General features: G+C 50.0%; 1 protein-coding gene across 4 annotated transcripts in view; it reads left to right on the top strand.

The window, feature by feature from the left end:
- The window catches only part of PITPNM3 (PITPNM family member 3), a 79,974-nt gene that overhangs the window by 19,627 nt on the left and 37,088 nt on the right, over positions 1 to 23,259 (top strand). For 2 of the 4 annotated variants that reach the window (XM_074342452.1, XM_074342450.1), the window contains exons 3-4: positions 6,115 to 6,222; positions 21,606 to 21,653. In XM_074342452.1, the coding sequence (XP_074198553.1) occupies positions 6,115 to 6,222; positions 21,606 to 21,653 (156 nt within the window). The remainder of the gene's footprint in view (positions 1 to 6,114; positions 6,223 to 21,605; positions 21,654 to 23,259) is intronic. The other 2 variants (XM_074342453.1, XM_074342451.1) reach the window with 1 other exon arrangement.

The raw sequence follows: 23,259 nt of genomic DNA, 5'->3' as shown, positions 1-23,259 counted from the left end.
ATGGATCCGTGGTTGCCTGGTAGGTGGGAGGGAGGGATCAAAAGGACAAGGGGAAATTTCTGAGGGCGATGGATAGGGAATTGCTTGGGCTGATGGCTTCATGGGTGTGCACGTGTGTCAAAACCTATCAACATTTAAATGTCAAAATGTTTTAAATATGTGTAGTTTATGGAATGTCAGTTATAGCTCCGGAATGCTATAAAGTTAAAAATGGAGAATCTCCTCCTGGTATACTATAATGGTCTGTGATAGAGTGACTGGGTGAGGAGGAGGCCCCCAAAGGACGTGGCCCTGAGCTGACAGCCGAATAAAAAGAAATGAGCTGTGTGAGGATCTGGGGGAACAGTGTTCTGGACAGTGGGAACAGCCAGTGCAAAGCTTTTATGGGAGGAGTAGGTAGGAAGGCCGGTGTGTTGAGCATGAGCAGTGGAGCACGGGCCTGACCCAGTAGCCTCCAGCTCTGCTTCCCTACCCAGGCTCTGCAGTGACCCTGGGTCCCCCTGCCCCTGTTCCAGGAGGCCAGAGACTCAGAACTGAGAATCCCTGGTGCAGCATGTACCTGTAAAATCAAAACATGCCCAGACTTTGAGTGAATGAGCTTTCACTGCAGGTGATGAAAATTGCTGGGTGACAGGTGGTCTGGCCAGAAACCATGCGTAAGAAGAAGTCAGTAGACCAAGGAGGGACAGCCCAGATTTCATCTGGTCTCTCGCCATGAAATGCTGAATTCTAGAGAGAAAACGAAAATCTCTTTGGGCATCACCATGCCTAGAGGATGCAGGTTGGGGCTACGACGACCCCTGTGGCATCACATACATTTATCTGGGCTGTGTCAAGCTCATGACCTGTTTCTGTAGCAAAATGTATGTCTCCATTTAGAAAATATAAAGTGCATCCTTAACTTTAACCTATTCAGATGCAACAAGCCGTCCAATTAGAGAGTCTTAAAAGCCACCAAACATCTAGGTACAAACAGAGGCTCTTATGGTGAACTGCTGGAAGATAGTGTCAAATGGGAAAGGCCTTGAGCCCCCAGGCGGGAGACCTGAATTCTTGGCCCAGCCCTGCGCCTGAGGTGCTGTGTGACCCTGGGCCAGCTGTGCGGCTCTGCGTCTAGAAGATGAGGATGCGGACCTGACCTTAAAGGCTCCTTCTGGCTCTGAACTTTCCAGGAGGCTCCTAGTTGGCCTCGTTGGCCACAGCGCCCAGGCTCATTCCTGACTTTCATGGGAAATATTTATTTTCTTTTGGCTTCCCCCCAAAATCTAAATTACAAGCCCCTCTCCCAGCTGTGAATTTGCACGGCAGGCCAGGCGCTGACACTTGCAGGGGGACAAGTGGGCTGGGCTGGAGGTGAGAATGGGGATGGGGTGGGGGTGGAGCCAGGGTTTGTTTTCAGGGCACATCTGGCCCCAGAGAGCGGATCAGGGGGACTCCCTCCCTCGGCGGGTAGAGGGGAGTTCTGGGCGGGAAACTGGAAGTTTCTGCCTTTCTGCCCTTTGCTATGTGTTCTGTGTCCTCCGTTCTCTCTCTGTCTCTGTGACCAGCACCGGCTGACCCTCCCCTTCCCCCACCTGTCAGGAGGCTGGGGCCGAGGAGCTGGACCGTGTTTCGCAGAGGCGCGGCTCGTTGCTCTAACTCCCTGATTTTTCACAGTGTGGGGATTAATTATCCCACTTTACAAAGGCTCTAAGGTGGGGTTGGGTCTCATACGGAGTAAGGGTCTTTCCCCTGTCCGGGCTTTTACTGCAATCACGCAACTTCCAGGGTGGGAAGGGGGGTCCAATCCCAAAGGAAGAGGGGGAGAGGAGGGGAAAGCTGCAGGTCATCTGGGGTCAGAGGACCCAGGTTTTCTCACGGTTGGGCCCCTGACTGGCCACTGTCTGACCTCAGGCTTGTCTCTGGGTCCGTCCTCTGGAGCACGGCAGGGGTCTGGTTTCATCTTGTGGGTGGAGTGGAGGATGTCGCTGTGGGCAGCTGGGCAAAAGAGCCCTCGCAGAAGCAAAGCACAGGCGTGTGCCTGACCCCTGATCCCCTCTCATCGGGGGAGGGGAAGTGAAGAAGCAGAGGCAGAGGAGCCAGCCCCAAAGGCTTCTGGGAATGAGCCGAGTAGGGCCCCCTGTGTGATGAAGAGAGGGTGGTGGGCCAGCCGTGGAGGGGGGTGGGGCATGCATTAAACAGCCAGGGCAGGTTAGCGATCTTGAGTCCCAGAGCAACGCATATCTAGGTCCCTCGAAAGACTGGTTTGTGGGCCTGAGGCATGGAGAGACGGCAGGGATTGGACCAGTTGCCGGCAGGTGACCGAGCCCCCGGCTCCGTGAGCTGGAGGTGAAGCCTACCTGGCCTGGGACAGGGGTCCCCGTTCCGAAGTCCTTGGGCCCAGCAGACACAGAGGCCCCAAGGTAGGAAGAAAGGCTTTCCCTATGACACTGGAGGGGGTGCTTCTGGGGGTGTATCCAGGCTCTGGTCAGGCTCGGAGTTAGTCTGGGGTCGAGGCCAGGGTGGTGGTACTGGTGGGTGAGGCTGAGCCTGGCCTCTGGACTGGGCAGGGACCGGGGCTCAGCAGGGACGAAGCAGATGCCAAAACTGTGTCCACACCAGAGGTCACTGGGGCTGAGAATTGGCACGTGGGGAACAGTCACCAGAAGTCGAAAAGCAAAAATCAATAACCAGGACATTATCCAAATAAGCCCTTTGCGGCCTTGCGTGGTCTGCTGAGGGGAAGGAGGGCAGGGCTCAGAGCTGAGCTGCCAGGCTTTCCCGATTGCTGCTTCCATGTGTGCATGTGTGTGCGCGCACACATGCCCACTGCCATTCAGAGGACAAGTTCATTGTAGCCGGAGTGAAGATCTGAAGGCTGAGTGTTGAGAACAGGGACAGAGGAGCAGCCCAGAGCAGGAGAGGAAGCTTGTCTTCGAGGTGGGGGCGGGAGAGCATCTGGAGAGATGGGGATGGGGTGGGGGTGGGGGGGGCACAGAGCACAAGAAAGCAGAGAGGGAGATAGAGCAAGAGAGACTCAAAGAGGCTGGGAGAGAGGGATACAGACACACACAGACACAGACGGGAGCACGCCAGGAGAGACCCAGAGAGAGTTGAAAGAGGGACAGTGTCCTAGGAGGAGACAGCCATCAGAGAGAGCAAGAAAGGCCTGCAGGTATGGGGAGACCCGGGGGTAGGCACCCAGAGAAAGAAGGAGAAACCCAGAGAGGGAGAGAGATCAAGAAAGAGACCACCCCCCCCCAAAGAGAGAGGAGAAAGGTAGGTTCTGGGATAAAGACAGAGCAAGAGCAAAGAGAAAGGGAGCTTGATCGAGGCCCAGAGGGAGGGGCAGACACGGCAGAGAGCCTGAGACAGAGAAACACAAGGACCAGGAGAAACACAAGGATCAATGGAAAGGCATCTAGTCTGAATGGGACAAGGACAGAGACACATTTCCTAGAAAGACAAAAGACCAAGAGGGAAAGATGGAGGAAGGCCACGTGGATAACTGGGAAGAGGGGAAAGATGCCGAGGGCTGTGCAGAAGTAAGCACGCACAGACCACAGAGCCCTGGGAGCCTGGGGTTCTGATGGCCATGCATACATCCTGGGATAGGGATGGTGCATTGCAGAAAAACTGGAAACTTGGATGTGTGAGCACTTACTGCATACCTGGCACTGGACCAGGAGCCCCGGCTCACTCATCTGATTGTGTCAATTTTCTATTGTGTTTTTTTCACAAAATGGAATTCTGACAGGATGGAAATTGTGTCTCACACTGCACACAGCAGGTGCTCAGGAATCCATTCATTGCAGAATGAATGTTAAATGAACAAGCAGACGACTGCATGCTTGGGTAACTGAGCCAGGGTACACAGTCATTCGAGGTGACCCTGACGACCCCACTCTGGAGCTGAGACAGAATGACACAGGGGCAGACAGCAGCATGACTGGTACTGAGCGTGAGTGTGGGGCCACAACACTGCGTGCTCTGGTGGTGGCGGCAGCGGCGGTACCATCATCTTCATGTACTGTTATCCACATCCGTGTTCTTACTGTGTGCTTGTCATGCTTGTAGACACTTTACCTTCATTATCTCACATCTCATTTAGTCCTCACAGCAATCCTGTGCCACAGGCATTAGTATGATATCACATTATAGTCGAGGAAACTGAGGCTCATAAAGGGTAAGTTATTGTCCGAGGTCAGTACATCCAGAATGGAAAGGAGTCAATCTAACACCAGAATTGAACTCTTAACCCCTTGATGATTTTGCTCCCCCAAGAGTAATACTACCTGATATTTGTTTGTAGAATTTTGGCTTCAGTAGCTTTTCCAAATTTATTATATTGTCCTCATGAAAGCTTGCTAGGGAAGAGCTGGGAAACCAGAATTCTTCCATTTAAGAGATAAGAAAACAGGAACAGTTGAGGGACATATGCAAAGGCATGGGCTCACATGTAACAGCTCAGGACTTGAACCCAGTCAGGGCTCTGCCCAGAACACAATGCTGCCTAGAGGTGTAAACCATGCCCAGATGGAACACACCAGGCTTAGGAAATTGTCGGAGTGTGGCTGATGCTGGCTGGAGTGTTGGGCAGCCAAGACAGGATGTCCAGGGCAGGCCACCAGCAGGGCAGGAGTTTAAGACTCTTGAAATAGTATCTGGGTTTAAATCCTGGCTCTAGCCAGTCACCTTGGGCAAGTTTCTGAACTATTTCGTGCTTCAGTCTCCTTGTTTATAAAATTGAGTAATAATAATTGTACATTGTTAGTATTGTGAGAATTAAATGAATTAATATTTGTAAAGGACTTATAACAATCTCAGTGCCTATTAAGGATCTGATAAATGTTGTTAAATAGATCAAAATAAGTAAATCAAAGAAGGCAGGAGGAGCTGTCCCAGCCGGAAATGGGGTCTGGATGATTGCACTCGAGTGATTCAGAACTCTGGACAGCTCCCCCAAGCTTCAGCTCCACCATATTGGTTCCATATGCTCTGTAAAGATCTTTGGCAGTGAGTGAAATGGGTCTTATCCCTTTATTATCAGTTAGGATAAGCTTGGGGATTCTCCTCACCACCCTTTAGTGTCTGTTCTATGAGAAAAGGCACAAAGTTCTTCATCAGGAAGGCCTGTCTTAGTCTTTAAAGAGAGAGGGGAGGCATTCCTGTGGGTTTGTGCCTGAGAAAATGTCCCTTTCTGAGATGAGGGACTGCACCAGATGTGTGTAGTTGATGTGCGGGACCCAGGGGCTTGCGTTCAGTGTGTTTAGAGAATATGGTCTCACCAATCCCTTGCAGACTCTTGAAATAGTATATCTGGGTTTAAATCCTGGATCTAGCCAGTGACCTTGGGCAAGTTACTGAACTATTTCATGCTTTAGTCTCCTTCACTAAGCTCAGACTGAAAAAGGGCAAGGATAGAGACAGGGCTGAGGGGAGAACAGGAGGAGAATGGAGGCACTGAGAAGTTCATAAGGTTGAGATGTGGGCTAAGGGTTCCATACAGCTCAAGGCTTACTTAGAGACAGAAGCCTTCTCTCCCAGTTACTGTAGAGCTCCTGCTACACTCAAACCCTGGTCTGCTCAAATACTGATGGCAACCCTTTTCTCATGTGAACGAGTAACCTTAATGTCTGTCATCTATGCACCAAGAACTTTATGTTTATTATCTCATTTAATCTGCACAACAACTCTGTGAGTTAGACATTGCCAGTCCTATCTGACTCATGGGAAGAGGAGGCTCAGAGAAGTCAAGTAACTTACCCAAAGGAAAACTGCTACCAGGTGGCAAGGCTTTGCTTTTTCTTTCCAGACACGCTGCTTTTCAAGAAATGCCACTCAGAGTGCTAGGAATGGAGCCTTCTGTGAGTTTTCAGCCTCTCTCACGACTGTTCCCTCATTACTCTCTTTTGCTGTAACACGTGGAGGCCCAGGAGGGTACAACAACAGTGCCTTCTTGCAACGAAGAGTTCCTGAATGTCTTCTCCCTGTCTGTACCTGCAGACTCTTTTAAAAGTTGAACTCTACCTCAACTCAAAGGAAGAAATAAACACTTTTTGAGATATAAGCTCCTCTTAGGGGTTCCTCTACACAGCCCTGCCTGCTCATGCTCAGCTCTGCTTCTTCCCACAGAGGAGATGGCTGAAGGGAAGAACGCCATCCTCATTGGGATGAGCCAGTGGAATTCAAATGACCTGGTGGAACAGATGGAGACCATGGGGAAACTGGAGGAACATCAAGGTAAGATTCTGCTTCTCTCCTGACTGTGTGTGTATGTATGTGTGATGCAGGGGATGTGGAAGTGCTGGCAATTTCGTGCTAGAACGCGGGTCTTCTAGGAAAAGCCTTCTGTCTGGGGAATTCTCCTCCTTGAGTCTACAACCCCTGAATTCCGTGACCTTCACGAACCCTTATGGGGATGTCCCTGGGGTTTTCTGTGGCAGAAGAGCTCTAACATACTTCAACAGAACTTTCTTTGTTCATAGGACGACCACTTAGGAGCATGGGTACTTAAGGGCAGGTGGCGGGGTCCAAGCTCCTTGGACTGCCAGGCCTATGGCATTGGAATCTGCAACTGGAGGAGTCTTTGAGGATGGGCAGCTGTTGGGGTTGTCACTTCCTTTGGTTGGAGGAGTATGTGCCTGGGGATTAATTCAGAGGAGAGTTTTGACCAGGAACTTAATCAGCAGACAAAGCTGGTATATCCTTCTAGGCAGCCATCCTTCTGTCCAGTTGACCATTTTGCATCATAAACAGAAGGTTCATTGAGCACCTGCTATGTGTAAGTGCTTAGTAGGAGGGACCGAAGGTAATTTAACTGAGGCTTCCATCTTGTGATGTGTAAACACAGTGTAAGTCAAAATGTAAGAGGGTCAGACTTAAGCTCCTGGTTGTTGGACCCAGAGGGGAGAGGCATGAATTTTAGAAGGAGGCAGGAGAAGGGGGCTTAAGGTAGCATTCTTGACAATGAACCTATGGAGCCAGGCTTTAGAAGGTAAGTGGAGGATGGAACCAAGGAGCTCATAAAATCTGAGATGACATATCGGGAACTGGAGGCTCAGAGAGGGGCTGTGCTTGATTAAAGTCACACAGGAGGGGGAGGAGCAGAGCCAGGGCTAAACCCTACCCAGGATCAGGGTGCCTCTGCCCCTGTTACCCTGAGTTCAGCCTTTTCTACCTTTTCTACCTCTCCTCCTCACCCCATATATCACCCTTCCTACTATCCCTCTTCCTCCACTCCTCCTTTCCTTCCTTTCTTGTCCCCATCATTCCTCGGTCATGGTCTGAGCCAGACTACCTATCAGGAAGTGTTCAGTGAGACGGTCCTGGCCCAGCCCAAGAGAATGACCGTCCTGGTGCTGGCCACCTTGCTGGTGGCCGTCTGGCCCCAGCACCTGTTCCTTTTCTCACCACCCCTCCTCTATCCCTTCCTCCCTGGTTCAGAACCCTCCCCAGATCAGACTGCCCATCCTAAGAAATGGACAGGCCTGGGATGACTGCTCCATTTTACAAACAAGGGACCCAAGGCTCAGAGAAGCTACATCTTGTCCAAGGTCCTCCAAGCTGGGGGCAGCACCACACTCAGATCTCTCATCTCCTGATTCCCAGACCAGGGCTTTACCTCCCACATTTGACTGAGATTAGGCGCAGTTCTGAGCTCCTGCAAAGTCAGGTCCAGAGTCTTAAAAGGCCAGGCCTTCCTGGGCCACTGTCACGTTCACAGAAAGGGTGGGCTCTGAGTCTAGTCCCCAAGACCAGTATTCCCCAGTATTCACCATGACACATCTTCAGATGGACCCTTTGTCTGCTCTTTGCTTCACCCCAGGAACTCAGAGGGGACTGAGAAGGGGTCATGGACTCCAAATGCTTCCCCAGAACCCTGCTTGGTAGCTACGAAAAGACAAACCCAGACTCATACTCACCACCCATCTGGCCATCCCCTCCCATCCCAACCCCCGCTTGGCTGCCGAAGAATTGTGACTCAGACGCAGTCTGAGCGAAGGAGATGGCACTGAGAAGCAGTGCGAGCTGGGAGGGCAGGGGAGGAGGAAGCAGAGGGAGGTCAATGGGAAAGGCTGAAACCACAGCTTTGGAGGCTAGAGGTCTGGGTTTGAACGTTGGCCCTGCCACTCAGTGGCTCTGTGCCCAGGAAAGTCACATCACCTCTCTGAGCCTCAGTTTCTTCATCTGCAGAATGGGGCTAGTACACAAGCTGTAAGCATTAAATGAGCTGATGTTTGCAAAGTGCATTCAATGACAGGTCATCATAACATGAGAAGAGGGAAAGAAGTGAGAAAGATCTTGCTCAAGGACAGTCCTAACAAACACTTCATGGTGCTCACAAGAGGCTGAATTAGGGGCAGTTCCTCACCTGAGTTTGAGAATTGATGCTGTCTCCTACCAGTACACAATGGGGAGCAGAAGGGGGTGAGGAAGAGGAAACCAGCCGTGTTTCTGGCTCCTTCTGAGTCCCATTCCCCTGTGGATTCATGATGTGAATTCCCACAACCCAGCAGAACACACCCACCAATTCCATTCTTTCCACCCATCACTGATGGAGCCATGGCATGGGCTCAACCCAAGATGGGGGGGAAATAGAGACAAGCAGGCTAGCCTTGTTGCTCTCGTAGGAGCTCCCAGCAGAGAGGAAGAGCATCTTAGCCACGGCCACAGGGTAATAAGACAGGCCTGAGGAAAGAGCCTCTGGGGGCTCTTCTGGGAAGAGGAAGTTTTGACCACACTGTCTGGAAAAAGCTGCAATCAAAATTGGTGGTAGAGACAGGGCTCAACCCCTGCCTCCTCCAACCTCCCTGCCCTTAAACGCAGGGCTCACTCCAGAGACCGCCCCCTTCATGAGTCACGCCTTGGCCAGTCACAGCTACCCTCGGTGATGACCCCCAAGTCCATCTCCAGCCAAGACCTTCCCTGGCCACACTCTTATTCTCAGGAGCCTCCTACTTGCCTCTCTCTGGACGTCCTGAAACCTCTTCATGTTCTATAAGTTCCAAATGGAGCCAACCTTCTTTCTTCTTAATTATGTTTAACAGTCCATCTTTGATCTTGGTCATTGAAACATATGTTGCATGGGCACTTCCCGGCTGTTCTGGCATCTCTAGTTCTTGAAGGGGCTAATACTGGCACGCGCGCGCACGTGTGTGTGTCCATGCTCGCATGTTATCTGCACCTCATGGGTCTTCTTTCCTCATTTTTTTTTATTGTGAACTCATCTTGGTCAACACTCCCCGACCTTTTCTTTTTTTATGGGAATCTTGTGTCCCCCAGTTTGTGAAAATATCCTTCTAGAGACTGGTCTTGTGTTTCTGCTGGGCCTGAGAGTTTCCTCCATCTTGGACATCTTCTATGCTAGGTTCACAGCTTTGTGTTTCCATTCTGCAAGAGCCGGTGTAAATTTAGACCCCACACCCACAGGTGGCACACAGGCTTAGGGTTTTAGTTACTCACAGTGCGATTTTTTCTTTCCCACTGTCTGTGATGGTCTTTTTTGCTACTTTCCCAAAGCAGTTTTTGTTGTTGTTGTTGTTGTTTGTTTGTTTAAAGTTTCTTTATGGATGGAGCAGCCCTTCAAGGGTCCCACAGGGGGCGCTCCTCTCACGCCTCACCTTCCACAGGCTGAGGCCGAGTTGGCCGAGTTAACAATAACACTGTTCAGCCTCTAGCCCTGGAACATTTATCCATCTGACTCTTACCTGGGTCTCCCTGATGTCAGCTTCTCCTTTTGTGTCTGGATGGTAGATCCCTCTTTGTTTCTGGTACTTGTGTATTATCCATTCTTTATTTTGAGCTTGGTTATATGTTTACATTTTTGGGGATAATTTATTGCCCAGTATTTTAATGGAAAGGGGTGCCTCAGCATCAGCTCAGTCCACTTTACTTACTATCATTTTTTTTTTTTTACAATTGCTTGTCTCATTATTTTTGTTTAACATTTTAAAAAGTTTGGTAAAGTATATATAAGATAAAACTTACCATTTTAACTGCTTGTAAGTATACTGTTTAGTGGCATTAAATATATTCACATTGTTGTTCAACCATCACTGCCATCCAGCTCAAAAACTTTTTTATCCTCCCAAACAGGAACGCTGTACCCAGTAAACACTAACTCCACATTTCCCTCTCCCTCCAGCCCCTGGTAACTGCCATTCTATCTTCTGTTTCTGTGATTTTGAGCACTCTAGGTGCCTCATATGATTAGAATCATGCAGAATTTGTCTTTTTATGTCTGGCTTCTTTACTGAGCATGTCTTCAAGGTTCATTCATGTTGTAACATGTGATAGCATTCTCTCCCTTTTTGAAGGCTAAATAATATTCCATTGTATGTATCTACTATGTTTTGTTTATTCATTCATCTATTAATGGACATGTTTTCACCTTTTGGCTATTGTGAGTAATGCTATGAACACTAGTGTACAAATAACCATCTTATTTCTTGAATACATTCTTGTTGTAAACAGACAAACAAACCATACAAGCAAACAAACAATACAAACAAACAAAGACAAATAAACCGGTCTTCCTTATCTACTTCAACTGCAGACCTCACTTCAGAGTCTGTCAAGGTGGAGGGTATCATTCTAGAGATAGATCTGATTAGATGTCATTGCTGCAACTTAACTTTTTTTTTTTTTTTTGCATTTAACAGTAGATTTAGGAGAGCTTTTCATATGAGTATTTATAGATTTGACTCACTATTTTTACCTGTACTATAGTATTCTCTACAATAGATGTACTGTAATTTATTTAACAATTGTATAGTGACAGACATTGGAATTTTTCATTATTAAAACAATGATATGTGGATTAAGGGTATAAGCACTGAAAATTGTAATAGATACTGGGAACAGTTTTCCCAAAAGACTGCAAATGTATATTCATACCAACTGCGGGTTAGTAGCCATTTCCCCGCGATGTTACCAGACTTGATATTCTCAGACTTTAAAACTGCACCTGATTGTTGGGTGAAGATCTTTTCTTGTCTAGTCCTTACTTGATTGCTAATGAGATTGATCATTTTTTCATAAACATGTTGACCAACCCTGTTTCCCTTTATCTGAGTTTCTTCAACAGGCTTTTTGCTTGTCTTCTATTGAATTGTCTTTTTCTGATTGGTTTCCAGGAGTTCTTTATGTATATTCTGGATATAAATTATTTATCTGCTATGTATTTGAAATATTTGTCTCTTGAATCCCACCACTTGGCTGAATTTTCTTATTAGTTCACTCTCTTGGGTTATTTTTAGGTAGAGTGTCAGATTGTTTACAAATCTCCACAGTTATATCCTTGCCAGTGTTTACCCTGCTTACTTATTTTTCTTATAAAATTGTACTGCACAGGACCTCCAGATAGACGCTGAGTGGCAAGATTAAGGCAGACTTTCTTGTCTGATGGTCAGATGTGATATAATGCTGTAACCTCCCCCCTCCTCCTCCTCATTCTTGTCAGTTAAGTATGTTGAGGTATGATTTACATCTGTAACATGTACCCTTCTTAGTGTATAGTTCTTACTGCTGCTCCTTAAATCCCATGCCTTCCTCTTTTCACTAGAATACCTCCTTAAGTAATTCTTTCAGAGAGGAACTGTGGACAGTCATTTTCCAAGTCCTTGTGTTTCTAAACATGTCTTTATTTTTTTATTCTTTTATTGAAGTGTAGTCAATTTACAATGTTAGTTTCAGGTGTACAACAAAGCAATTCAGTTACACATATACATACATACATGTGTATATATTTTCAGTTTCTTTTCCATTATGGTTCATTACAAGAAATTGAACGTAGTTCCCTGTGCTGTACAGTAGGTCCTTGTTGTTGATCTATTTTATATACAGTAGTGTGTATCTGTTAATCCCAGACTCCTAATCTATGCCTCCCCCTCCCCTTTCCCCCTGGTAACCACAGTTTTTTTTTTTTTCTACGTCTGTGAGTCTATTTCTGGCTTGTGAATAAAATTTATATCTTTTAAACATGTCTTTATTTTGCCTTTTCACTTGAATGCAAGTTTGCCTGCATTCCTAATCATGTTCCAAACTATCTTGGAAGACATTCTTTGTGGCCTTCTTGCATTTAGTGTTGTGGTGAGAAGTCTGCAGCAAATTTGTGGGTAATCTGTTGTTCTCTCTTGTTGGAGCTTTTAGTTTTAAAAATCTTTATTCTTTGCATTCTGAAGTTACAAACCAAGTTTGCAGATCAGGTTTTGTGGTTGGCCATGCCTGTACCTGGTGTCCTCTTTTTTCATTACTGTGATATTTTCTTTTTTTATTTCTTCAAGTATTTCTTTATGTTTTCTCCTTCCAAAATTTATATCAGATAGATGCTGGAACCATGTCTTAACTTGTCTTGCCTATTTTTATTTCTTGGTTCTTGCTGGATTCTGGAAGTATTCCTTGGTTCCAACTAACCAGCAGCTCACCAATTTTTCTCTTCTTTGGCTGTTTCCTTCTGATCAGCTCTTCTGTAGAGTTTATTTGTTTATTTGTTTGTTTGTCTTAAACAATCCTCTTTTCATTTTCATGCTCTCTGGTTGGTTCTTTTTCATAACAGCCTGATACTGATTCCTAGATGCCATGGACTCATTCTATGCTTTTTATTATTTATTATTTTATTTTTTTAAACATTCTATGCTTTTTAAAGTCTCTATCTTCTTGTTTTTTTAAGTTCCAGAGTTTTCTGGTCGGTCAGAGGTGGATGGGAATAAGCCACACATACTTCAGATTGGATTAATCAGTCAAAGATCCGTAAGTGAGATTATAACAGAGAGTAGGAGCAAGCTTGATTCTAATGAGCTAAGGAAGCACACAGCTGTCATTAACCTTGTCCGAGTCAAATAGATCTTGCCAAGTTCTTTTTTAAATTGAGATATAATTCACATATCATAGAATTCAGGATTTGTAGATACTAACTACAGTATATAAAATAGAAAAACAAGAAAGTCCTACCATATAGCACAGGGAACTATATTCAATGCACTGTAATGGCCTATAGTGAAAAAGAATATGAAGAGCAATATATATATTCCTTTTATACATATACAAATATGTGTATGTATAAATGAATCACTATGCTGTACACCAGAAAGTAACACATTGTAAGTCAATTATTAATTAAAAAATAAAAAAGACAAAGGGAAAAAAAGAATTAAAAATTGTCTATTTAAAATTAAACAGACAATTAAAATTTAAAGGAAAACTGAAAAAAATAGCATGTTACATTAATGGATGTTCATATATTGAACAATCTTACATTCCTGGGATAAATTCTACTTGGACTTTGCCATAACACTAATCTTTTATGCTTAGGGTTTCCATTTCTCTTCCAGAATAATTTATGTTAATAGTCTATGAGCTGTCCCTTAAGTGACTCTTCACAATCAGGGCCCTTTTTGTTTTTGAAACCAACTTAGCGTCATCAAGGCCACATTCTTCATTGAGACCAAGGAAGCCGTCGCTGCCTATTCCTTGATCAATTTCTCTGCCTCCAGCTTTCCAGAGAGCTGTTTTTCCCTACCATTCTCCCTCTGTCTCTAGCTTCTGCTCGTATATCTGCACATGTGGTTCTCAAAGCATGGTCCCTGGACCACCAGCATTAGTATTGCTCCGGAAACTTGTCAGACGTGTGGATTTGGGAGCCCCACCCAGACTTACTGAATCAACAATCAGCAGGGCTCAGAATCTGTGTTTTCACTTTAGGTGATGCTTTAGGTGATGCTGGTGCTTGCTGAATGTTGAGACCCTTTCATGGTTATGGTACTACGTCTGTTCAAGGAATCCACAGATCCGTTTCCCTGTACTCCGCTTCCTTCAGTCATTGAGTTTGATGTCTTCTGTGTTGTTGGCTTTCCTCTTATATTTTGTAATATTTGGATACATACTCCACTTTGTATTTGCAATTCGCTCTTCTCCTGTCTCTGCGTGATGTAATATGTCTGATGACTGCGAACTGCTGTCATCTAATTATTCGAGAAGGCAGGAAATGCTGCTGGAGGAATTGAGCCATTAGCTTCTCATTTGTTCCTCTTAGGTATTTTCAGCCTCCGAAGGTGTCCCTCAAACTCAGCCCCTTCTCACACCTGGGGACAGAGCAGGGGTCAGTGGCCGGGGTGGGTGTGGAGCCTATTCCCCGGCTTCTCTACCATGGAAGCCCAGACAGTTGCAAATATCTTCCTGCACTCCTGTGTCTTCCACTCAGAACCCTGCCGTTCCCTCTGAGCTGCCCCCACCTTTGGTTCTAGACCTTCCTTTACAGGGTCGAGGTTCTGGTTTCCTCCCTCCTGGCCTGGTTTTCTGGGCACTTGACCTTTGCAGACATTAGCAGGGTCTCACCCTGGAGTTTATGCTCTGCTGTTGCCATCTTGAAATGCTTCATCCTTTTGAACGAGGGGCCCTACATCTTCATCGTGCCAGTCCTGCCTACCTCCCTCAGATCTCTCTGCCTTCTGCCTTTTGGGGATGCTTCATAATTTCTCATCTGCTAGGATATCCCTCCCTATGTTAACAATGCTACTGAAGATTAATTCATATAAAATCGTTAATGTCATTTTCCAGGGATTTGGGGGCAGGAGAAAAAGCCTGGGTGCTGTTGCCAGTTGGCCAACTTTAGCCAGTCCTACTGTGATGCTTCTAAAATGTAAATCCAGTAACCTCATCCTGCTATGGTACTGGCAGCCCGGTCTTCACTGCCCGCAGGAGGAAGTATAACCCCGCTGGCCTGGCCTGTAAGGCCAATCTGGTTCTAGCTTTCCTTCTAACAATGATAATTATCTAGGGTTAGTGAGTTCATACAGCCCTGGAGTGGCTACCATGAGGGGTATTATATAGGGGCTGCCAGACGGTCTCAAGGTTCTCTCTGCTCTGGTCTTCATGCCTCTGGGCTGTACCTCCCCTTCTCCTGTTCACCCTGTGTTCTAGCCAAATGCCCGGGGACTGCCAGCTGACCCTCAAGCCCCTTTGAGCTCTTCCGCTGCCTGCCTTCCCCCTGCTTTCCCCCTAATTTAATCTCCAGCTCTTGTAATCCTGTGCACTTCACCAGGGAGCCTCCCCGATAGCCCAGCCTGTCCCAGACCACCTCCCTCTTTCCCAGCACAGCTTACTCGGGCCATCCCGGCCACGCTGACCAGCCTGCTTAGAGCTGTTTCTTTCTAGGTTGGGGTACTTTGCCTCCCTTTCAGCAAGGGGCTCCTGAGGCTTGCGTGCCCGCCCTCCCTCACTCAGGCAGGCAGGACACACATACTGGGACTTACCCTGCATCAGACCCTGTGCCGGTCAATGCCGGGGACACACTGGTGACTCAGAAATGGACTCAGAATTGACCGACTCTCAGACTTGGGGGTGGGGCAGTCACAGGCCAGTGAGCTCATTACTCCAACAAGAGTGGGAACGAGGTCCGGAGGGATCAGAGAGGACGTGGAGCTTGAGCTGAGACGTGAGGCGTGAAGGAGGCCTTTTTGGGCTGCGTCAGAGCCGTGAGGGGGCAGCAGGCAGAGGGAACCGCAGGCGCGGAGGTGTGGAGGGAGGTCTGAGGAGGCAGAGAAGTTGAGGGAACTGCACAGAGCTCATCTCCACTGAAGTGGGGATGCCAGGTGTGGGGCTGGGGGCTAGCAGAGGGGTGGGGGGGTCTTGGAGGAGGGGGAGGAATGGGGAGGCCAAAGGTGAAGGCCCTGAGCATCAGGCTGAGTCGGGCCTTCTCAGGGGGCCCCTGGGGGCCATGGACTAGTTGACTGGGAGTGACAGGCCGCATTTCAGAACAAGCATTCTGGAGGCCAACACAGAAGATGAAAGGAAGGGTCAGGGAGTGAGTGTAGAGGGGCTGTGATGGGCCAGGTAGGAGGTAATGAGGGGGAACCTGGACCTTCCACTCAGCAGAGGCTCTGCGTCTGGGGAGCACCTTAAGCAGGGAGGGAGCTGAGTTAACAGGCTGGCCGGAGCCTGGTCCGGGCCCCAGCCCGGGCAGATCACAGGGCTTCAGCTGCTCTTCTTCCTGTTCTGTGGGGGTTGCCTGGACACCCTCTGGCATAGCAGGAGGAGAATGCTCAGTTCCTTCTTCCCCAGGGCCCCATTTCTGTTCTTGGCCACATATTTTGTGTCTCTTGCTCTCGGGGAGCTCCCAGTTCACTGGAAGGAGACTGCAAAGAGGAAATATAAAACCACCTGGGAGACGTTGGCAGGATGTGGAAGCATTTTCTGGGAGCAGACCACGTGGCTCAGCTGCACGGGGTGAATTTGGGACGGGCAGGATTAGCGGGTGATGGAGGCCCCGCCCCCCGTACCCGGCCCTCTCTCTGTAGCTTGTCCTGGCCGCAGGAGTTTCTGGCAGCTTCTGCATTTGAAGAGAGCTCCAGCTGAGGCGAGGCTGGTGGGCCCAGGGGGCCAGGAAAGCTCAGGCCAAGTGGGGTCTCATTTAGGCAGTGGCTGAGACAGCAGCACATCTGGTTAATCACCCTCGTCCTGGGAGCCCGCTAATCAGGAAGCCCACTAATCAGAAAGCCGGCTTCACAGCTTACTCCTCTGCTCACTGGCTGTGAGGGAAGACAGAGCCGGAGCAAAACCTGAGCCAGCCGCTGGGCAGGGGAGGCCAGCTTCCTGCTGCTTGGGCCTGCACTCACCTTGTCAGACAGCAAGCTCCTCCTTGTCCAGATCGGTGGCCTCGCTCCTAGGTCCTGGCATGAGAATGGGAGGTGATGGATGAGACCGGGCCCGTCGCTTCCCCATCCCCCAGGGTCTGGCACAGAGTAGGTCCTTGAAAAACACCAAAGTGTGGTAGTCAGGACTGTGACCAGTGTTCTGAAGGGCCCTGGGCTTGGGGTTTAACGTTCTGAACTCTGAATGATTTTATCTTTAGATCTGTGTTTTGTAAGTGCCGCCTGGTGGGACAGTGGAGCACATGCTTGGGGCGGGGAGCTCAGTTCCTACAGGACTTTCCCTCCCTGCCTCCCAGGATGGGTTCTGGGCCTCCGGCTCGCCCACCCTCTGGCTCCCCGGCCCCACCCAGCTTCCTCCTCCCTGCACCTACCCAGAGACAGCTGCTGTCCTCCCCCGAGTGGGGGACCTGGGTGTGGGAGGGTTGGGGTCAGGGGCGTGTACCCCGCTGTCTCAGGGCGGAGCAGCTGTCTCTGCTCCGGGCTGTCAGTGCTGTGGTACATTCGGTGAGTGACTCAGAGACAGCAGGCTTCTCGCCCACCCACCCGGGGACCTAGAGCGCTTGGATGTGGGGGCTGTGGTGCTCTGGGGGTCACCTGCCTGCCCGGGGTCGGGCGGGGCAGCAGGCAGTGGGAAGGGTGGACGCGTGGCCTAGCTTTCCTGGTCCCGGTTGTGGCACGGTGCCTGGGGCCCAAGGCATATGGGGGTCCGGGGGAACCTAGTAGCTGGTGGCCTGTGTGCCTGGGGCTACACTCTTCTGGTATCCCTATTTCTGGTATTCATATTTCAGTACCTTTAACAGCACTTTTTCTTTTCTTTTTGAATGAGGGTCCATGCATTTTATTTTGCCCTGGGCCCTGCTGCTTGGTTTTGGAGGAGTTAGTGAGGCCCTCTGCCACTCCAGGCCTCAGTTTTCTTGTCTGTAAATGGGCTCCCTGCCCGGGGCCACGCTGCCCGACACCTGCTTTTCTTGGGCTCAGCGTGCCGTGGACAGGGTCTCGCTGGCTTCTTGGAATGTTCTCCCCCTTTCTCTCCCTGTCAAAGCCCTGTTTGCCCCGAGATCTCAAGTTGTGGCTCTGCTGTACCTTCCCCAGGGTCCCTTGAGCCAAGTGAACCTCTCCCTCCTCCTCTCTCATCTCAACTGGACTTACCAACTCCGCATCCCCCACGGCCCCTAGCATAGCGCATGGCAGATAGACAGGGTCTTGTAAGTGAGTGTTTTAATCTGGATGTTAGGCCCCCGTCCTGCTGGGTGGCAGGAGCTGACTCCCCTGTGGCCTCAGTGGGTGCTCAGGCATGTTGCTTGTTATCGGTCCTGACCTACGCATCTGCCATCTGCCACGGGGTCTTCCTCACTCCCGTCCACATCAGTGCTGCTCTGGTACCCGGGGAAGCAGTCTGCGACCACCTCGTCTTGCTGGCAGTGGCTACTCTGCAGGGGTGCCCAGGCCTCTGTTCTCGACCTGGACTTCTCTTGGGCACAGGCTCTGGCATGATCCCCAGGCACAGGGAGCACTGTGGGCTGGCACCCAGCACTAAGCATTGAGTTGTTCCACCTGGCTCCACCTGGAGTCAAGATGGAGACAAAAAAGATGAGATCTTGGTGGGAAGGGTATGTCTCAGTGGTAGAGCGTGTGCTTAGCATGCTTAAGGTTCCGGTTTCAATATCTAGTACCTCCATAAAAAAAAAAGGGTAAATAAGTAAATGAAGCAATAATAAGAGGGCTCCTCACTTACTGACCACCTCCTGTGTGCCGGGCTCTGGGCCAAGGGCTTTGCATATATCAAGCATTTGATATTCACAACAACCCTGTGAGTAGCACTACTATCCCCATTTTGTAGATTAGAAGACTGAGGGATACAGAGGTTAAGTACCTTGCCCAAGGGTACGTGGTTATCCAGATGTTTAACCATAATGCAGTACAACACAGAGCCTTTCAGTCCTTTGTAGGGGTCCTTAGAGAGCGATACTGTATTGTGGGAATGAGGCTCAGAGAGGGAGAGTGACTTGCCTCAGGTCACACAGCGAGTCAGTGGAAGCCTGGAAGGCAATCTCAGCCTCCCAACTCTGACTGTATGCCCTTTCCACTCCCTAATTCTGCCTTTGAGAGTGCTGTGGGGCCCTGATCCCATGGAGGTGGGAGACAGATTAGGATTCAAGTGACAAGGGCCGCAAAGGCAGTCCCAGCAGAGAGAGGGCTGCAGGAACAGGGTGATGGATGCCGTGCTTGGCATCTGAGGTTTCATTCCCATGGAGGAGAGCCGTCCATTGGCCCCTGGATTGTTGGGGGGGGGGTTGAGTTTTCCACGTTGGAGCTGCCCTTGAGTCTGCAGGGGAGGGACCGACAACTTTACACAAGGAAGGGCATTCAGGGCCCCCGGAAGAGGCCTGGAGGTGGCTTCTCTCTGTGCCCTGGAACCTTCCTCAGAGAACTGGAATCTTTGGGGAAGCTGGGGACACATTTTTGGAGTGGGTACTAACTCAGACTTGCTCAGGAAGCTGAGGGCGCCAGGCCTGGTATCTGCAGGTCCTGCTGGCATGGTTAAGGTCAAAAGAGAGTGTCCTAGAATTTTCAGGCTGGAGGCATGACCTCTGCATGACTTACCCAGACTCTGGTCTGGCCACTTTTATGCTGCCCCCAGGCCCAGGGCACCTCGCCTGGCAGAGCTGGAGGACCATTCAGCAGGGTAGATTGAGACTTCCCATTGGACAGATGTGTATAATTGAGGCTCAGAACATGGCCCACAGAGCTAGGCTAGGATGCCTGATGCCAAGGGGCTCCCTTGCCTGAGGATCCTCAGTGGCGGGGTGGGAGTCGGACAGAGCTGCTGAATGACTGGGCTCCCCGGGGGCTGAGGTCAGCTGAGGACCAGGGATTCTGCCTCTCCGATTCCAGCCTTACTCTGGCTACAAGGAGTTTTCTAGTTCCTACCATAAACCAGAGGTTTGGCTTAGGTCCCTTTCTAAGCCTTCCAGTAGGGTAGGGTGGGCTTGAGGGGGCCATTCGAGATGGAAGGGGCCTGGCTTTTACTGTGTCTGATCCGGTGCTGGCCTCAGGGACCCAGAGCTGACCTTGGAGGACAGAGGTCCTGAGAACTGAGGCCTTGGAGGAAGAATCAGAGCCTTCATGGAAGAGGTGGCGGCGGGGTTGGTTCTCAGCCCAGCCTGCAGGATATAGCAGGCTGGACCTCAGAAGATAGAAGGACAGGTCATGGTGTGCAGGTTGGGCTGTGAGCGTAGATTCAGGAACAGTGATGTGCCTGGTGGAGGCGAGGCAGGAAGGGGTAGGGAAAGGCTGGGGAAGGGGGCAGGGGCCACTTTACAGAGAGGCTTGATTGCCAGTCTCAGATTTTGATGACGGGGAGCCACTGGAGGGCTTGAAGCCGGAGAGTGGCCTGGGCAGGCTAGCTTTGGGAAGATTAATCTGGTGAAACCAGAGGCGGAGAAATCCGATGGGCCAAGGTAAGCGGCAGGGAGGTGAGTGTCTGTTGAGGGTAGCCCTTACTTCTGCTGCTGCGGAGTATGTAAATCAGACTGTGCACCTCTCTGGAGAGCAGTCAGGCTTTAACAAACATCAGAAGCCTTAAAAATGTCCCTCCCCCTTTGACCCAGAATTCTCCTTCTGTGCATGTATTTTAAGGAAGTCAAAAAATGTGCAGAAAGAGCTTCAACCCCAAAGATGCTCATTGCGGTGATAATTATAATGGTGAAATTTGGAAACTTTCCGTCAACGGGATAATTTTAAAGTCGGCCACGATATATCCTCTCAGTAGAATATTATATAGCTGTTGGAGAGCTGTTTGCAGAGATTTTGTAGCTTTATTTAGACTTGAAGTACAGAAAGTGTATTTTGGGCTTCTTTATCATTTATGATGCCTTTCGTGAGCCAACCATTGATCTATTTGTTGGGAATACAGAGGTAAATGACCCGAGTCCCTGCCCACAGTTGGCTGATATGATCTCAGTTGGCCCCCAAAATGCATCTGGAAAGAAGCCTGAAAGGAGTGACATCAGGTGGGGTCAGTAGTTCCCCTCAGTCATAGGATTATAAAGGATCTTTTTCCTTTTATATATTGGTTGGTGTTTTCCAAATTTTCCATAAGGAGCATGAATTACTTCCATAATTATAGAAAAAAGCTTCTCATCAAAAGGAAGGAGATACTGCAATAGCCCGGGGAGATGGAATGGAGTTCTGTATTTGGGGTGTGTGTGTGTTTCATACATTCATTCAGTGAATATTGACTGAGAATCACTGTTCTAGGCCTGGGGACACATCACTGAACAACCCGGAAATGCCCTCCACTGGGGAGTCCAGATCTTGTGGCCTGGGCGGCAGTAATGAGAAGAGAGGGAGGCAGACCCCCAGCACTCTGTGACTGATTGAAAGTGGGGACGGGGCAGGGAAACGGCTCAGGGGCAATTCTCAGGCGTGGGGAGACAGCGGTGCCTTCCCCGGGTCTTGGGACGAGGGCAGTTCTGGGACCCTCACTGTGGTCGCGGTGGGCATGCGTTATCATGAGTGGACGTCCAGGGGGCAGCAGGAGATGTGGGTCAGGGACTTAGGAGAGAGGCTGGACCCGAGGCAGAGACTTGGCAATTGTCTGCAGGGCCATGATGTTGGATGCTGACCCTCGGAGGAGAGAGTAAGTGGAGAGAAAGGGCCACACCATGGAAGCAGCTGCTTTATGAAGGTGGGGGAGGTGAAAAGGTGGCCAGGACGCGGCCCCCCCCCCCCCCCGGCGTTGGCGGTGGCCGGCGGCGGCATCCAGGCTCCTGCTTTGTCTTGTATAAAGAGCAGAGGGCTGAGTGTGGTGGGGGTGGGGCGGGGTATGAGGGGCTGGGGATCCCTCTGCCCACCTCCCAGCTCTTACAGGGGGCAGCTGGAGAGGAGGCGCAGAAGTGGCCACAGGTGTCTTCCCAGTGCCTGGCCAGCAGTGACGGGGGAGGCTGTTCACCTTTCTTTCTCTTTCTGCAGGAGAAGGGAGCACGCCGTGCACAGCCAGCACCCTCCAAGAGAAGCAGCGTGAGTTAAGCCCGGCCCCCTGGAATCTTTCCTTCCCCTTGGGTGGGTCCAAGCTCCTTGGGCCTGGGGTCCCCTCATCCACTTAGGTGGCAGGGTCTTCAGGGCTGTGTGGGATCAGACGCCAGGGGCCACTCTCTGCCGCAGAAGCTGATCTCCATGCAGCTCCGGGTCGGGGTCGGGGTCGGGGTCGGGGTAGGGGATGTCAGAGCCAGAGGGAGGGGCCTAAGGGCCTGAGGCTGGTGGGCTGGGAGGCTAAGCCCAGCAGGGCAGGTGGGACCATGGAAAGCCTCCTGTGTGATCTGCTTGTGGGCAGAGAGAGAGGGAAGCAGGAATGGAGAGCAAGCTTTCCTGAGTCTCTGAGACCATCTCTTTTGAGTGAATCAGGTTCCAGGAACCCCAGCCCGTGACATGGTAACCAAGGCTGTGCCGGGGTCACGATCCTTGTGTCCCATCACTAAGAGCCATGTCTGCAGTGTGGGGACTCCCGAGTCCTTGTCATCCTTCGTGCGATACAGGCTTCTCCAAGTTTCCCTCGGCCTGTGCTTTCTCAGGGCGCCGAGTGCAGGATTAGACCCAGGAGAGACTTTGTAAAGATGTCGAATTCTGACACAGGGACCTCAGGGCACCTTCCCTGGATGTTGGAGGTGGACTTGGTGGGCTCTGCCTGAGCCAGACATCTTTGCTGTCAGCAGTACTGAGTGTCACACCAGGCTGCGGTTGGGGACAGGAGTCCATGCCTTTGTCTGGGGAAGGGTGGGCTCAGAACTTTTCTTCCTTCTCTGTCCTGCCCTTTTGATTTTCGATCACAGCTTTGAGGGGCTCCACTCACTCTGCCCACCCCGTCCCCAGGCTGAAGCTTTTCTTAAGTTCTTGCTCCAAGCTCTTCCATCTGTCAAGCCGCAGGAGGGGAACCTGCGTTTTTCCGGTGGGGTGGGGTGGGAGGCAGGGTAAGGCAGGGGAGACAGCTCGGGACTGGCTAGTTTGAATAATGTCGCAGGCTCTGGGTGGTCGCTAGTTCCTGGGTACCTGGTCCCGAGGTGATGCGGGGCAGGGGGGATACTGGCCTGGTGTGTGGGAGTGAGATAAAGGAGGTGGTTGGGGTTAAGGACCAAGGTTTATTGGTCTGTGTATGAAAAGCGCGTTCTGGGGTGAGCTGTTTATGCTGTCTAGGAATTAGCATGTCCTGGGAGGGGCAGCCTCTCCCTGGCCAGCTAGGTTCCCCTTCCAGATGTCAAAACATCATCAAATAAAAAACATGATTATATGTATATTCATGTATGACTGAAAAATTGTGCTGTACACCAGAAACTGACACAACACTGTAAACTGATTATAACTCAGTAATAAAAACACACACACACACACAAAAACCATGATTAACACAGGACGTCACCATGTTCGCCAGGAACGTGAGAGAGGAAAAGAGCCCAGATCATTCCTTCTGGGCCCCTGGGAAGAAAAAAACCACAGCAGCCTCAAAGCGAAAACCACAGCCACCTGCCAAGGGGCTGTTTCCCCAACGCCAAACCACAGTTCTGTTCTCCACAAACACCAATGAATTGATCAGACATTTGGTGTCTTCTGGACCTGGATGGGGGAAAAAAAA

This window comes from Camelus bactrianus, chromosome 16 (assembly GCF_048773025.1).
Source record: "Camelus bactrianus isolate YW-2024 breed Bactrian camel chromosome 16, ASM4877302v1, whole genome shotgun sequence".
Classification (NCBI taxonomy): Eukaryota; Metazoa; Chordata; class Mammalia; order Artiodactyla; family Camelidae; genus Camelus; species Camelus bactrianus.
Note: the sequence above shows the minus strand (reverse complement) of the source record. Positions and strands in the feature narration are given on the sequence as shown.